Consider the following 16,368-nt stretch of genomic DNA (forward strand, 5'->3'; position numbering starts at 1 on the left):
TTTATAATGTTTATAATATATTATACATCATTTATTATTTATAATATAATATATACATATATTTATATAATATATATTATAAATATAAGAAATCGAAAAACAAAAAAACCAAACAGGTAAAAAACCGAAACTGATAGACCAATTAACCGGTGGTACAGTTCGATTTAAGTTTGGAGAAATGGAAAAACCGTTCGATTTGCAAAAATTGCTCGAACCATGGACACCCCTAGTGGGAAACATTTTAAGTGGTGGGGTCCGTTGTAGTTGGAGATTGTTTAGGCATTTGGGCCTTTGACGTGATAAAGACGGGGAGGTTTTAGCAATGCCCTTTGCGTGTCAGCTAAGCTCATTCCTTCCGGTATCAATGTCATTCAGGAACATTTGCGGGCGGGACAGACCTGAATACTCAAACCCAGAAATTTGCGGGCTGGCCCGCGCCAAAAGTGATGGCGGGCGGTGCATTTGTACGCGAATAATTTGCTGTTTGTCGTATGGAGGTTTCACCGGAGAATGACGGTGGGCGGTGCATTTGTCCGGATGCTTTTATTCAGTCATTCTCCCCTTTTATTCAGGTGTAGATACTCGCTGCTTTGTTATTCTGTCAATCGGCGTTTCTGTTGCGCTATAGACGCTTTTTCTACTTCTGCTATTCCTATTCGTCAGGTATTTCAGAAACAGAACGAGCTGTTTCGATGGAACGCGAGGATTCAAGAGCTTGGTCAACTGGGGCGTGTCGACGAAGCTCGTCGAATATTCGACGAGATGATCCAAAGGGACGCTGTCACTTGGAATTGCATGATCACCGGCTACTTCAACAATGGAAGAATCAACGATGCGCGAGTGCTCTTCGATGCATTCGCTGGGAAGAATGTGAAGACTTGGACTGCTGCAGTTACCGGCTACGCTAAGAATGGGAGGATTGAGGAAGCTCGGCAGTTATTCGATTTAATGCCTGAGCGTAACATTATATCTTGGAATGCTATGATTAGCGGGTACATACACAATCAAGATGTGGAGTCCGCTAGACGTCTTTTTGATGAAATGCCCAAGAGGAATGTAGTTTCATGGAACACGATGATCACTGGGTACTGTCATTGCAGTCGGATGATTGAAGCTCGTGAACTTTTTAACTCAATGCAAGAGAGAAATTTGGTGTCTTGGATGGTTATGATGTCAGGGTATGTCCACATTGATGATTATCGAGAAGCATGGGATATCTTCCTCAACATGCAACGTGGTGGATTGAGACCCGACCAGCCAATATTTGTATCTGTACTTTCAGCAGCCATTGGTTTGAATGATTTGAAACTAATTCAGAGTCTGCAGACACTTGCTATCAAGACAAATTATGAGGGAGACGTGGTTGTGGGTACATCAATTCTGAATGCATATACTAGAAATGGGAGACTGGATTATGCAGCCAATTTTTTTGAATGGATGCCAGAACAGAATGAATTTTCATGGACTACGATGTTAGCAGCCTTTTCACAGTGTGGGAGGTTGGAAGATGCGATTGCTTTGTATGAAAGGATGCCTGACCAGAGTCTTGCTTCCCGAACGGTGATGGTGACTGCTTATGCTCGGAATGGGAGAATCCATGAAGCAAGGCGTCTATTTGACGAGATTCCAAACCCAAATACCATTACATGGAATGCTATGGTTTCTGGATATGCCCAGAATGGGATGCTTGATGAAGCAAAGGAGATGTTTCTAAGGATTCCTGCACGGAATAGTGCTTCATGGGCGGCCATGATTTCTGGGTTTGCACAGAATGGACGAAGTGAAGAAGCTCTGAAGCTGTTATCTGAACTTCATGGATCAGGAACTGTACCAAGTGAATCTAGTTTCACCAGTGCTCTCTTTGCTTGCACCACGATTGGAGCTGTTGAGATAGGTAGACAGATACACTCTCTCATCATTAAAACAGGGAGCCAGTTCAACTCATATGTAGGAAATGGATTAATCTCCATGTATGCTAAGTGCAAGAACATGGAAGATGTATCTCATATCTTCAATAAAATGAGAGTTAGAGATACCATATCTTGGAATTCTCTTATTACAGGGTTTGCTGAAAATTACATGCTAGATGAAGCTCGCAGCACTTTTGACAGAATGCCCACAAGGGATGTCGTTTCTTGGACTGCCATCATATCAGCATATGTACAAGCTGGGCAAGGAGATATGGCTTTTGAGCTGTTTATTGACATGATGTCCGAGGGAACTAAACCAAACTCATCAACATTGGCTAGCCTTCTCAGTACTTGTGCGGATCTAAGTACAACCAAACTTGGCAAACAGATCCATGCCTTGGTTTTTAAACTTGGGCTTGATGCAGAACTCTTTGTTGGCAATGCTCTAATAACAATGTACCTCAAGTGTGGTTGTATTGATGGTTTTTCAGTGTTTGAAGAGATGATTATCTGTGATTTAGTTACATGGAATGCTGTCCTAGGTGGCTGTGCAAAAAATGGCTTTACTAGGAAAGCCATAGAAATCTTTGAACTAATGAAGGCAGAAGGGTTTGTACCCGATGAAGTCAGTTTTCTGGGGGTCTTATGTGCTTGTAGCTATTCTGGATTGGTTGATGAGGGATGGCACTACTTCAATTCCATGAGCCAAGATTATGGTCTCACGCCATCACTATGTCACTATTCTTGCATGGTTGATCTTCTTGGTCGGGCTGGTTGCCTTTATGAAGCTGAGGCATTTATTGAATGCATGCCCATAGAACCGGACTCTGTAATTTGGGGAGCTCTCCTTGGTGCCTGTAAGATCCATCAAAATGTTGAACTTGGCCGGAAAGTTGCTGAAAGGCTCTTTCAATTGGAGCCACAGAATTCCAGTACCTACATTTTATTATCAAACATCTATGCATCACTAGGCATGTGGACTGAAGTTGAAGAAGTTCGCCAACTGATGAAGGATCGAGGAATCACCAAGGAACCAGGAATTAGTTGGATTCAGATCAAGAACAAGCTACATTCTTTTGTCACTGGAGATAAGACACATGATCAGATTGATGATATTTACTCAACCCTGAAGGAGTTCTATGAGCGCCTTAAGGGGATGGGTTATGTCCCTAATACAAACTTTGTTCTTCATGATGTGGAGGAGGAGCAAAAAGAGAATGTACTCCTCTACCACAGTGAGAAACTTGCTATTGTTTTTGGCCTTTTGAACACCCCAAATGGAATTCCCATCCATGTTATGAAGAACCTTCGCATTTGTGTTGATTGTCATACATTTACAAAATTCATCTCCAAGATAACCCAGAGGGAGATTGTGATCAGAGATTGGAGTAGATTCCACCATTTTCAAGATGGGTCATGTTCTTGTGGAGATTACTGGTGATTTTTGAATTAAAGCATCTTGGGATTTGAAGGAACCTCACTCTAAGAAAGCAGAATGAGGATGTGGATAAATTACTACTACGAGTGAAAAAATGTCCTGCCATGGTGTACAGTGGCATTTTCAATTTTTCTGAAAGATACTCATCATCAAGTCAGTTAAATACAGAGCAAAAGAAATTTTGGTAAGGAATCAGTCCTTGCTTTTAATTTACTAGTCAGTTTGATCTGTTTATCTATTGTTTTTCATTTCATCATTTTTCTGCTTTTGTAGTGACATTTTCATCGTTTGTAAAAGAGGCTTTATGAACCAACCAGGAAACAATAAAATACAGAGCAAATCAAATTTTGGTAAGGAAACAGTCCTTGGTACTTGTACTTTACTAGTCAATTTGATTTATTTGTCTTTTTATCTCTGTTTTGTCAAGTTTTCTGTTTTTGACAGCTTTTTTTCATCTTGTTCTGTTATTAAATCTACAACAGACATTTTGTTATTCACATGGTCCCATAGGATGGTCTTTCAATTTGTAGTGTAAAAAAGATTATCTGTTTTTTATTCTATCTCATTGCATTGGAGATGGTTAAATTTTTGAATATCCATTGTCTCAGTCAACTAAGTTATCCTTAGAACTTTTCAAGTGCATTTGCCCAGATCATAATTTGAGAGTAGAGTATGAAATTTCCTGAAAATTGATTGGACTGCATGGACTTGGATGTATTCTCCAATGGATCCGTCTCTTGGAATTTAGATCTAAGTAGAGGATGAAGAGTTCTGAAGATTAAGAGGTAAAGACCCACACTCTCCTTAAATGGTGAAGATGTAAGAGTGTGGGTCTTTGTCTGTTGAATCCTTTTCAGTTTTTTTACCTTAAAATTTTGTTTGAAGATCACCTCCAACCAGCCAATTTCCCTTGGAAAGCCCTTTGGGTTGGCCTGACCCCTCATAAAGTTAAAGTTTTCCACTAGGAGCTGCCAATCTATAAGTTAACACATGTGAGAGGCTTCAAATAAAGAGGAAAAATTGGTGTCTTTTCCCACATATGAGCACCCTATGTTTCACAAATGGTAAAAGTGTAGATCATCTGCTACTTATGTGTTCTTACTTCTCAAAGGACATCACTTGTTTTCTTTCAGTTTGGGATTGTGTAGGGAACCCCCTCCATAGTCCCCCTCCCCCCCCCCTAGAAAAAAAAAAGACTACAAATAGAGTGGAAGCCTCTTACTAAGGGTGTGGAGCTGAACTTTGATAGTTTGATGGCAAGAAACCGAATTCAGTCAGTGCAAAGCCCATTCGAACAGCCATTATAGCCTTGCATTGGGAATATCTCCCCATGAAATAAAGTACAGAGGTATGGAGATATTTCCAATGCAAGGTTGTAAAGGCTGTTCGAACAGTGTTCGAACGGGCCTTGTGCTGATCGAAGCCAATCTCTGATGGCAGCAGTCTAGGCAATCCAGGGCCTTCGGGTATAGGAGGGATCTTAAGAGATAAGGATAGAAACATCCTATCCCTATTCTTGGGACCAGTGGGAGTTGGAGATTCAACAAGGGCTGAGATACTAGCTGTAGTGCATAGTTGTCAAGGCGGGCGCCTAGGCGACAAGTAGATCTGTTCATGGGCCGGGCCAGGTCGGGCTCAGGCCGGGCTTTTACTGTGTATTAACAAATTTTTCTAAGGCCCGAGCTCGAGCCCGACCCGACCATCGGGCCTACAACATGGGCCTGAGCCCGGCCCTCATAAAAAGCCCGAAGCCCGAGCCTGGGCCCGGGCCCGAAATTTAGCCTATACTATAAGTATTATTAATGTTGAAGCGGCTGAATAGAGAGAGATTGAAATTATAAAGAAAAGAATAAAATACATATATATATATTAAATTATAAATATTATATTATTTATAATATTTTATATAATATATAAAATACATATTATATATTTTATAAAATATATAATACTGAGTCGGGCCGGGCTTTTTTGACAATTCCCAAGCCCGACCCGAAACACAGTCGGGCTTACTGTGTTAGGCCCGCGGGCCTAATTATATGACCAAGCCCGGCCGGGGTGCGGGCCGGGCCGTCGGGCTACCCGGCCCATGAACAGGTCTAGCGACAAGGCACCGTTGGAGGCTCGCCTTGCCTAATCGCCAAGCAGTTTTCTGTAGTGTGTTAGACAAAACTTTTATATTCTTAATTTTTTGAGGTTATAATTTTAAAATAGACATTTTTAAACTAAAATATTCATTTTGTGTTTTTATATACTTATTTCTTTTTATTATTTTCTTATTTGTTAGGGCTTAATCAACACAAACATTGCTAAATGCTGTATTGAACCCTGGAAGACTTCAAAACCTGAACCAATAAGTAAGGAAGAACTTAAAATGTTGTCTAACCAACACATTTACTTCTTTTTATTTACTAATTTTGTGTCTATACTATATACCAATTTTCTTCTTCCACCTTTTCCTTTCTTCTTTTCCTATAACAGAAATAGGGGTTCAACCCTTATATTTTTTGAAATTTCTTTTCTTCTTTTTTTCTCATGAATATGTTGGAATATGTTGATTCTTCTTTAACATGAAGTTTATACTTTTCTCATAAAAATTATGGATAATTATTAAGGAAATATGATTATGGAACCTGGGGAACTACCCTAGGATACATAATTTTACTTGAAAAAATCCATTGCCTAGGCGACTAAGCGATGAGGCACCCCCCTTGTTGCTTAGCCTCGCCTTGGCACCTTGAAAACTATGCTGTGGTACAAGGAATACATGCTGCCGCAAACCAACTATGAGTGGAAAATCTGATAGTTGAGGGAGATTCTAAGGTGGTAGTGGGTTGGTTGTTGAGTCCAATAACAGTACTATGGGTCTACAGGGATCTTTTTAAGAAAGTTAATTGGTTCACAAGGATTATGTCAGTCACCTATCAGTGGGTCAGCAGATCAGCAAATGCCATGGCAGATTCTTTGGCAAAACAAGGGGTCTCAAGGGTTGAGTTATTTTCTGACACTTTATGATTGTATTCTGTTAAGTTTTGTTTATGCTCTCACCTCTAAGGGGAGGTAACATCTTGTGCTTCCTCTTAGGGTGAATTTACACTTCCTTTCATATTAACATAATCATTATTCACTTATGAAGAAAAGAAGATTGTTGTAGGGAACCCCAACATCCATTTTAGACTTGTTCTGTTATCCCTTTTACCACACAATCAAGAAGGGTGAAGGTATTATGGAAAGGTATAAGGGATGCAACACTTCAGTGCATATTGGGTGAAAAAGATTTAAGAATTTCTTATGAAAAAATAATGAATAACTGATGTACAACACTTTACTGATAGAACTCATCAAGATAAAGACAACACATTGGGTGTTGACTTTGGAACTTCAAAGGCACATCCATCAATTATTTGTTGAGAAGGTGGGAGCATATGGTATATGTTAGTAGAAAAGGATGATATGGAGAGATGTGTGGTCCACATTAGACTATTGTGCTATGGTAGCTGGGAATATTGTTTCCTGGAGGAGTAAAAAAGCAATCAATGGTTGTTAGATCTTTAGCTGAAGCAGAATATAGGGCTATGGCCCATGGGGTTTCTGAGTTGTTATGGCATAGATCTCTCCTTGATGAGATGGGCGTTTCATGTGACAAGTCATTGATGCTATATTGTGATAACCAGGCTACTATTAACCTTGCTCACAACCTGGTTCAACACGATAAAACTAAGCACATTGAGGTAGACAGACACTTTATATGGGAAAGAGTGGCTTCAGGAGAGGTGTGCATTCCTTTCATTGCATCAGAAGAGCAGCTAATGGATTTTCTAATTAAGGGAGTTCCAAAGGCAAAGCTTCAACATTTTTTTTTTATTGGAAACAGTAACTTCATTAAAATTAAAACTATGATAAGGTACATCTGTTCACTCCTAAGAAGAACTTGACCCAAGTTACATACTCATTATAACACTACCCAAAACATGTTCTCCCTTACCGTCCCTTGTTTTGCTAAGATATCCGCTAGCCCATTAGTTGACCTTCTTGTCCACTTAAAGCAGACACCAATCTCCCTCATTATATTCATTATTTCCCTTGTCACCTGTCTATATTTCCATGCTCCCAAACAACCTGACTTAATAGCCTAGAGTCCCCTTCAATCTCCATTTGATGTAGTCCCAAATGTTTGGCATATCTTACGCCTTGAAGTAAAGCCATCACCTCTACTCTTAATGAATCTCTTCCTATTGGCCCCGAATTCATGGCAATAATTCTGCCTTGCCCATCTTTAAATACTCCCCCTATACTTGACGGGCCCGGATTACCTATAGAGCTGCCATCAAATTTCAATTTTGTGTTTTGGAAAGTTGGTGGGGCCCACATTTCCTGCACCACAGGCTTTGGGGATGTAGTACTTGCCACCTCACCCCATCTTCTGTAAATGTCATCAGTTGAAAAGTCCTTAAACAACTCACTTGTTTTCAACCAGTGAATAACCTTAAAAGTTATTCCTTCTACAATTTCCTCCTTGGATCTTTTAGTATTCTTAAAGATCCTATTGTTTTCCTTCTTCCCAAATTGACCAAAGAACAACTGCTCTTGTAGCTCTCCACATTATTCTACCCCGCTTCTTCGGTTGCCTATAAAAGTTTGGGTCAAAAAGACTTACCACATCCGGGGGAGGGGTCCACCAGAACCCAAGCAGAGGCATGATTGACATTATACTCGGCTTGAGGGGGAGTGTAGTGAGAATGGGCTGAATGGGCCTTAGTTTATTTTTCTTTAAGTTATGTTTATAACTTGTGTTAGTAGGTAGTAGGCCTTAGTTATGGGCCTGTTTTTTCTTTTCTTATTGTTTTTTATTTTTGTCTTTAGTGATGGACGCCCTACTAAGGGCACTCATGTAATTGTCTTTATCATTGGGGGCTGAAGAGGGGTTTTAGAACTCTCTTCTTCTTCCCTTTCTTCCATCTTCTTCCTCCTTTACTTTTCTCTCTCCCATCTTCTTCATCTTCATCTTCTCTTTTGTTTTTCTTTTCTTTATTCAGATTGTTGCAAGTGTGTTTCACAACTGACTCACAAAACTTGTTGTATTACTCGACTTCGGAGCTGCAACATCATCCAGAATGTAGAGACATCAACCACACGACCCTTACCAATGGTTCTCCCAGAAGTCAAATCATGGAAAACACAGAAATCAAAGAAAATGTTACATTGCAATTCAAGGATTTGATAATGCAACTAATTGACAAAAGATTGGTAGGAAATCTGGGAACATGATAAACTGAATGAAGAACCCCATTATGTAAGGGCACTGCACCTTGGCCAGCTATGGTGGTGTGTGAGTCATCAGCTAGCCTAACTTTGTCTCTATCAAAAAGTAAATGATATTTTGAAAACAAATTTGGCTTATCAGTCATATGGTTGGTTGCCCTAGAATCAATTATCCAAGGTTGGAAGATGAAGTAGACACATGAAATGCAGGGGCCTGGTTGCCTGAAGTGGACACATGTGAGGTAGGAGTGATAGATGTCTCCTCAAGTTGACGGAGAGTCCCACCATATTCTTGCAGCTGACCACATAAGGTATTCAGTAATCCCTCCTTAGGGTTAGAACCTGTAGCACCCTCTTGAAATGAACCACCAGAAACAACATTATCCGAGCTAGAATTCTTCCAGAATATGTGGTTGCTTCTTCTGGAAGGACTGAAAATTCTTCGGCTTCACAACAAGATCTCAACATGTATCTTTAATGTCTTTGTGTCTACCATAGTGAGTACATCTGAACTTATTTTTATCAACTTCCTCACAGTCTTCTTCATCCCTGTACCATCCTTCTTATCTACATTACCTTCCTTGGCATTTGGCAAAGAGTGCTACTTGCTGCTCTCCCATTGGAGGAGTCATGGCTATCCTCCTACTCTTTTCAGACTGAACCAAAGAGTACACTTCTTGAAGTGATGGGAGTTCCTTGCTCTCTAAAATCGGAATCCGAATGGGCTCATAACTAGGATTAAGAGTTGCTAAGAAGGCAAAAACTCACTGCTGATTCACAAGCCTTTTGTACTCTTGCATCTGATTCATTCTTCTAGTCAACACTTTGATTATGATCAAGTTCCCTCCACATGGAGGTAGGAGATGAATAGTAACCTGACAGACTCTTCTCCCCTATTTACAATTGGAGGACTCAGCCTGTAGTTGATAAATACGAGCATAGTGCCAATACTCAAAAAAAGTAGCCTTAACCTGGTCCCAAATCTCCTTTGTGGTTTTAGCCCACATAAAGTTCTTTCTCTCAGACTTTGATGAATAGAAGTAACAAGCCAAGACATGATCAAATAATCCTTTTGAATCCACTTATCATGGTCTGCAACAACCTCTTTGGGTTGAGGAATGTCACTGGACAAGTATCCAAGCTTTTCTCTAGACCCAACATACAACTTAACACTTTTGGACCACTCCATATAGTTCAGTCCATCAAGGACTGTAATAGCAACAGGGAAACCCCAGTTCTCAGCCCCTGGGCTGACCATATTCTGACCTCTAGTGACTTCAGACATGGCTGAATCATCAGTCATCATTGTTCAAGTGCAGCAAGTAACAATCCCACAAATACATTAAACCAAACAAACAAATAACAGCACCAACAAGGGAGTGACCAGGTCTGTGTTTTTTTTTTTTCCTTTTTTCTTTCTCATATTAATGGTATCAAACACTCTACACTGAGCACCTTCCACAAGAAATGAATAGCAGTGTAGGAAACCTCCAAGCATTACCAAGTCAAAACAAACAGTGAAGAAGAACACAACAGCCGAACTTCACAGAAAAAAAACTGCAACAGTTTTGAATCTTTTAAGAAAAAGAAGGCACTTCCACCATAAACAAATCAGCACAATAAACAACAACAGGCCTGGACATTAGAGATCCAAAAACAAGGCTTACGCACAGCTGACTGGATCTCAGATCATACAGAACACTGAGAGACACCTCTCTAAACACTCAACAATCCATCACAGGATACAACATACAAGTTAAACACCCAAACAATCACCCTCTTGGTCCCACAACCAAAAAGGGAAAAAAATAGCACAGAAAACCCTTACCTGATTAGGTCCTTCTCAGATTTGAGTAGCCAAGTCTTTTCCCAAGAAACCCGAGAGAGGAGAGAAAAGATGTACTCAAGCTCCTCTTGTAGTCAGATCTTTTCTGATACCATCTAGAATAGAAAAGAAGGAAAAGAGAAGAAGAGAGCAGAGAAGAGAGAAAGAATTGCCAAAAAAGTAATAGGGGTGGCATCCCACTTGACATATATATATTAGGGTGTTCAAATAAAGAGGGGATATTACAATAATACCCCTGATTACAACTTAACAGAGGAAACACATAAAACAGGCCCACTAACAGCCCACTAACGGCCCAATAACAGTCCTAATAACATTCCTAACAACAGAAGCAATCTGAAGTGTCTTCATTTGCAGATTATATCTCTTTTAAGTTAAAAAGGTCAGCTATTGGTAACATTTGAATGTCTTGTAAAACTTGGATGCCCTTCTGTGTTTATTTATTGGCCTTGAGAGAGGAGATATAAAATTCAAAAATGTTGTATGTTCACTTATATGAACCAAGCTGGACTGGAGACAATTTTAAGAGAAAATTAAAAAGGAATTGATGCTATTGGGGATTTATGTCTAAGTTTTGGGTCTGTGGGGTTACCATTAGGTCTTTGCAAGTAGATGAGGATTTATCTGGGGTTAGAGTTGTGCATTTGATTAGGAAACTCTTTTAGGGATGAAATTCTCAAAGGATCCAGAAGTCTATAGAGAGAGTAAACATTAATATCTTGATGGGGCTACACAATGGGGGGTAGCCTGTCCCCCATACCCATAACCCCTTCAACCCCGGTGGCAATGGGAGATTCAGACAATTTCTTAAAAATGTTTTAGAAGGATGTTTAGGCTTAGAGTGTAAGTAATTCCTGGTGGCGATGGACCATTTAGGCACCTACCTAGGTATTGTCTAGGCAATAGAATTCAAGTTATGACAGCATTTTAAATCAATTAATTTAAATCTTCAAAAACAACATTGCACACACTAAGTATTTACTATTGCAATTGCATATCAGAAAGGGCCATTACGCAATATTGGTCTAACTGGAAAGGGCTGCATGTCAAAAGAAGACTATTGGCAAATAAAGAAATCTATAATATTTTAGTAAAAGATTTGGGAGGACACACACAAAAAAGAGATGGAGCTCTCATTCTGTTTAACCTGTGTCTGTAATTGCCCTAATAGGCAAGAAAAAAAGGAGCCCCTTGCTTGTGTCTTTTCTTTATCCCTCCTAGAAACTCCTAGATCTATATTTCAACAATAAAACTCTAAAGCTAAACTTCATCATCACCATTTTTTTGGAGAAGAGGTAAAGTATACTTCATTACTATAACAAAGAAAGGCCCCTCTACAACTAGAGGCTGTACACAGGGAGTTTATATCAGAACATGCAAAAAGAATGCCTATACAGCTATACCACTAACCTTCGGTGCTAACAAAAGGGTTCTAAACAAACAAAGAACTAGAATCTTTGCTCTTAAAACATTTGTTTACAGATATCCAAGAAATCAATTTGCCCCATATTTTGTGCCAAACATCCCAGTTGAGTTAGCAATATTCTTGAACTCCCTCACATTTCTCTCCTGCTACAACTCCAGGAATCATTTGCCAAATGATCTTTCCTAGCTCTTGCAGCCAGACCTTCAAGAGCATTTCTACTAAAGCAGGACAGCAACCTCTAACGGGAAAAAGCTTGAAAACTTTGCTCCAGATTTCATAGGTGAACCTGCAAAGAATCAGACTATCAGTAGGAGGTCCATTGATGTGAGGAGTCACCAGAGCTCTCTTCAACAGGTTGTCTTTAGTAAGGATCTTATCTAAGCAGCCCATACAAGAAAAACTACCTTGGAAGGTATATCCTTACACCACACTATTAGTTGGGAACCCCATATTTTCTTGTTCTCCTCAGACCACACCCTTCTATCATCTTTGTTAGGATTTGAGTGCACTGCATGTTGTATAATTTTTGCAACAGTTCCAGCACTTGCTCCATTTCCCAATCATTAAGAGGCCTTCCAAACTTCCGAACACACCCATCATTAATGATTAATGACCTGCAGGTAATTAGCCACTGTAGCTTCCCTATCAATGGCTCTCTTAAACAAGGTTGGGAACACTTCTCTTAGAGGACTATCTCCACACCAGCATATTTCCCAATTTGACTCTAGTCCCATTACCTTTTTTTTTTTTATACGTCTTCCGAAGGGCTACACAACAGGGGGTAGCCCATCCCCCAACCCAGGTGCAGGTGGGATTTGATCCCAAGTCTTCACTACAACCTGCAGGGGACCTTACCAATCAGCTGGTTGGCAGTTGGCACCTTACTCTAGTCCCATTACCCTTTCCGCACTTCAAATTTGATTTGTTTGAATAAGTAATTATGGATTTTCTCTATGCCTTACACTGAACAACCATATAATTTATTGGCTTGTCCTGGTTCCCAACCCATATTTCTAGATCTATATTTAGCTTGAATATCTCTCCTCTACAATCCTCCACTCTTCTCCTCAAACCTGAAATACCACTCCCCTAATAGGTCAATGTTCAACTCCTTCAGTCTTCTAATTCCCAATCTCCCAGTTCTTTTGTGTCTAAACATCAATTCCCAATTCACTAGATGACTAGATGAATTTCTTCTCTTCTTTCCAGCTATGCCATAGAAATCTCTCATCCTTCTTTCAATCGTTGCTGCCATCTTGGCCAAGATGGGATACATGGGCAGAAAATATCTGGTTAAAAGAGGCCAACACATTCTTAACCATAACTAACATCATCATCTAAGCCTTATCCCAATTATATGTGGTTGGCTACATTAATCCCGTTTCTTCATTCTTTTCTGTTCAATGCCATGTCCATATGAAATTTAACATAAGTAATATATGTAGTATATTATAGGTTGTATTTTTTGTGGTAAGTATATAATAGGTTTTATTAATCCACATATTAGTAAGATGCACCCCTCAAATAATAGATAACCTTACAATAAAGTACCTGCTGTGTATTTTTGTCACCTAGATGGATATCTCTTTTGCAAAAGCAATTCAATCTGTTGTTATAATTCACAAATTCATTAAATAGATCTGAGTAAAGGAGAACTTGTCAGATTTGGGGGAAGATCTTTGCTGGGGAGAGTCGTAATTGAAGCATAGGTTCTTAGGTTAAACTCATTGTCATCCTACAAAAAATATCCAATCTCCTTTGTTTCTTTCTCATGCAATTTCTTTTCTTGGGATTTTGGATATAGGAGAGATGATGAGTTGGGGTCTCCTGCCAACAAAACATATTCCAACACCCTACCAACGTAATCTGACACCGCACATCTCACCTTGAGATTGGGACCCACCATGTATGAGATGTGCGGTGTCAGATCATATTGGTAGGGTGTTGGAACATGTTTTGTTGGCAAGAGACCTGGACTTAAGAGATGAGAATTCTTGGGGATCGTGAGATGTTGGAAGTCACCATGCTTCTTGAATCTCTTGAGGGTGTCTTCTTAGCTTTTAATGGGGTGGATGAAAGACTATGGATTATTGATCACCTTGGGCAGGTTTCTTGCTCTTTTCTAAACTTTTGTTTCTTCTTCTTATGTGTAGTTCTTGGTCTCCTTTGGCATGACATTTTTAGGTATGGAAATTTGGTTGGGTCTTTTATGAACAGTGTTTGAAAACCTTTTTGCCATTTTTCGTGCTGGGTGTACACTAGAGGATATAGACTCTATTTAGAACCTCTTTTTCTCCTTGTTTAAGCAAGGAAAGATTTTGTGGAGATGCACAAGAATAGCTATTTAGTGGACGATAAGATTAGAGTAACTCACTGGTTTTATTAATGTAGTAAAAGGAGAAAACTACATTGCTAATCATAAAAAGGAAATACCATTATCACGATGTTTATGAGATGAAAGGACATGACTACAGCAGTACAAGGTTGGCTATACAAACATAACAAAGCATGTCACCTTCTTTATGCATGAAACATGCCTGTTCTGTGTAGTGAAAGGTGCATTTTCTATGGCATTTGATTTCTGAAGCATTTCATTAATTTAATGGTATAACAATTTATTAGTTTTTGTTTAAGCAATAACCTTCTTTCATTGATAGGTATTCAAAATAGATAAATCTGGCATGAAGAGGTCGTTATTTGTTTCATTCTAAAGCTAGACAAATTGGACCTTAATAAGATATATTACTTCTATAAATTAGTTGTGCTTATCTTTAATGCATCTTTATTTGTTTACGAGTTGGATATAGTTGAATTGAGAACAGAAAAGTAATAAGACGATTGCTAAATAGATCAAAAGAGAAATACCCTATCTTTCCAGCTTTAGTCTGAAAAGGTTCAAATGAGAGAAAGTAGATTGAGATGGTTTGATCACTGCATAGAAGACCGTCTACAGAATTTGTTAGAAAAAGTGATCGGTTGCAAGTTGAAGGGACTAAAAGAGCTAGGGACAGACCAAAAAAGACTTGTGTGGAAGTAATTAGAAATGATCCAAGTAATTTGATGATGTATTTCTTGCAATTAGAAGATTAGGATTTGTGTTGAAGCCGAGGGTCAGATGACGTGCTCCCATACTTCAAACAGCGATGGAGATTGCTTCCTTCAATTGGATTTTGAAAGCTTGATCAAGAGAAGGGTTCTTTAAGATTTCAAGAATTTGTTGCTTTGCTCTCAAGAAGATGGTGTATGTGCTTTCTTCTCCTTAAGAGCCTTCTTAGTTTTTCTCTTTGACCCAAAAGTCCCCTCCCTCTTGATGGGAATCCTTATTTATAGATTTCTTGGTATCATCTCTTAGTCTTCTTGATTAAGGATTTAATTAATTCTCATTAATCCTTTTTAGAGAATGAAAGGTTGTAATTATTGTATTGATAAAAAAAAAAGATTGTAATTATTGTCATTTTTGGAGAGAATAATTTATCATCCATTATTTTCTCTTCAATCATGGACAAATTTCCATCTATGAGAAGATGTGCCTTCATTGACTAGAGATTTGATTGATTCTAGTTACTTTTCATGAAGAATAGGAATGGTAATTTACCATTTATAGAGAATGATTTTTAATCAATTATTCTCTATTTAATTATTGACTAGATTTCCATCTTTAGGACCTAAAATGGGTTCTAGTTGGATTTTTTTTCATAAATCAATAAAATTTGTAATTCACATTTGAATTTGAATTTGAACTTAACTTCATAGTGGGTCTCACATGGACTATTTCATTATGCTAACAGATACAAAAGTAAAGCCCAACTGTTAAGGCCTATGCACATATTTGAGAGTATGGGCATGGTTCAAATAGAAGGACCCATACTAAGGCCCACGAACGAATTTGAATTTATGGGATAAGGCCCATTTAGGGGCCCATGAAAATTTAATTGTCTACATTGGCACCAAACAGAGAATAGAACAGGACAAGGCTTAGATGACGATGATGATTTTCAAATGTACGGTCTTTCAAGCTGCTATATGTGCATGTACATGACAAAATTGCATTTGTTGTTTTACCAATTTTCTTTTAAGCTAAAAAGTTAAAACTCTGCAACGTTCTTATTAGGGTAATTTAGACACCCACCTTGTACTTGGGGGTCATAACACTTGGGGCCTTGAACTTTGTTTGGAGAAAATGCCATTTCTCCATTGCTATGATGCAATGGCGTGCCACTTTCTAAAAAAAAAAAAAAAAAAAAAAAAAAATTTGTTTGGTTCCATTGCTGCCAATGTTTTTCGGTGCCACCATCAGCTAACCGTTATTAGCAACAACGATATTAGGTGTTTTCTCAGACCATGCCTTCCCAATTTCAAGGCGTGGTTGTTTTCAGCATTTTCTAACATGGTGCTGATGTATTGCCATTTTTTGGGAAATGAGAATATGGAATTGGTTCCAAACACCACTTTAGTTTTTTTAAAACCTAACTTTTATATGTTTCTC

The 16,368-nt window shown here is 38.8% G+C and overlaps 1 protein-coding gene across 4 annotated transcripts; it reads left to right on the forward strand.

The window, feature by feature from the left end:
* Positions 1 to 304: 304 nt before the first annotated feature.
* LOC104608083 (pentatricopeptide repeat-containing protein ELI1, chloroplastic-like) lies at positions 305 to 15,399 on the forward strand. Of its 4 annotated transcripts, none has more exons than XM_010273952.3 (3): positions 305 to 3,532; positions 3,622 to 3,698; positions 14,690 to 15,399. In XM_010273952.3, exon 1 carries the CDS (start codon positions 511 to 513, stop codon positions 3,349 to 3,351), a length of 2,841 nt encoding a protein of 946 aa, XP_010272254.1. In that variant the 5' UTR covers positions 305 to 510; the 3' UTR covers positions 3,352 to 3,532; positions 3,622 to 3,698; positions 14,690 to 15,399. The 4 variants fall into 4 exon arrangements, with proteins under 4 accessions (XP_010272254.1, XP_010272255.1, XP_088748249.1 ...); XM_010273953.3 differs by having other exon boundaries at positions 14,732 to 15,399; XM_088892123.1 differs by having other exon boundaries at positions 305 to 572; positions 664 to 3,532; positions 3,622 to 15,399.
* Positions 15,400 to 16,368: the final 969 nt, after the last annotated feature.

This window comes from Nelumbo nucifera, chromosome 7, assembly GCF_055504915.1.
Source record: "Nelumbo nucifera cultivar China Antique chromosome 7, China Antique-T2T, whole genome shotgun sequence".
Lineage (NCBI taxonomy): Eukaryota > Viridiplantae > Streptophyta > Magnoliopsida > Proteales > Nelumbonaceae > Nelumbo > Nelumbo nucifera.

Bases quoted from the DNA above. Each gene is read 5' to 3' on its own strand.
- LOC104608083 (XM_088892122.1), top strand. From the start codon at position 511: ATGACGGTGGGCGGTGCATTTGTCCGGATGCTTTTATTCAGTCATTCT.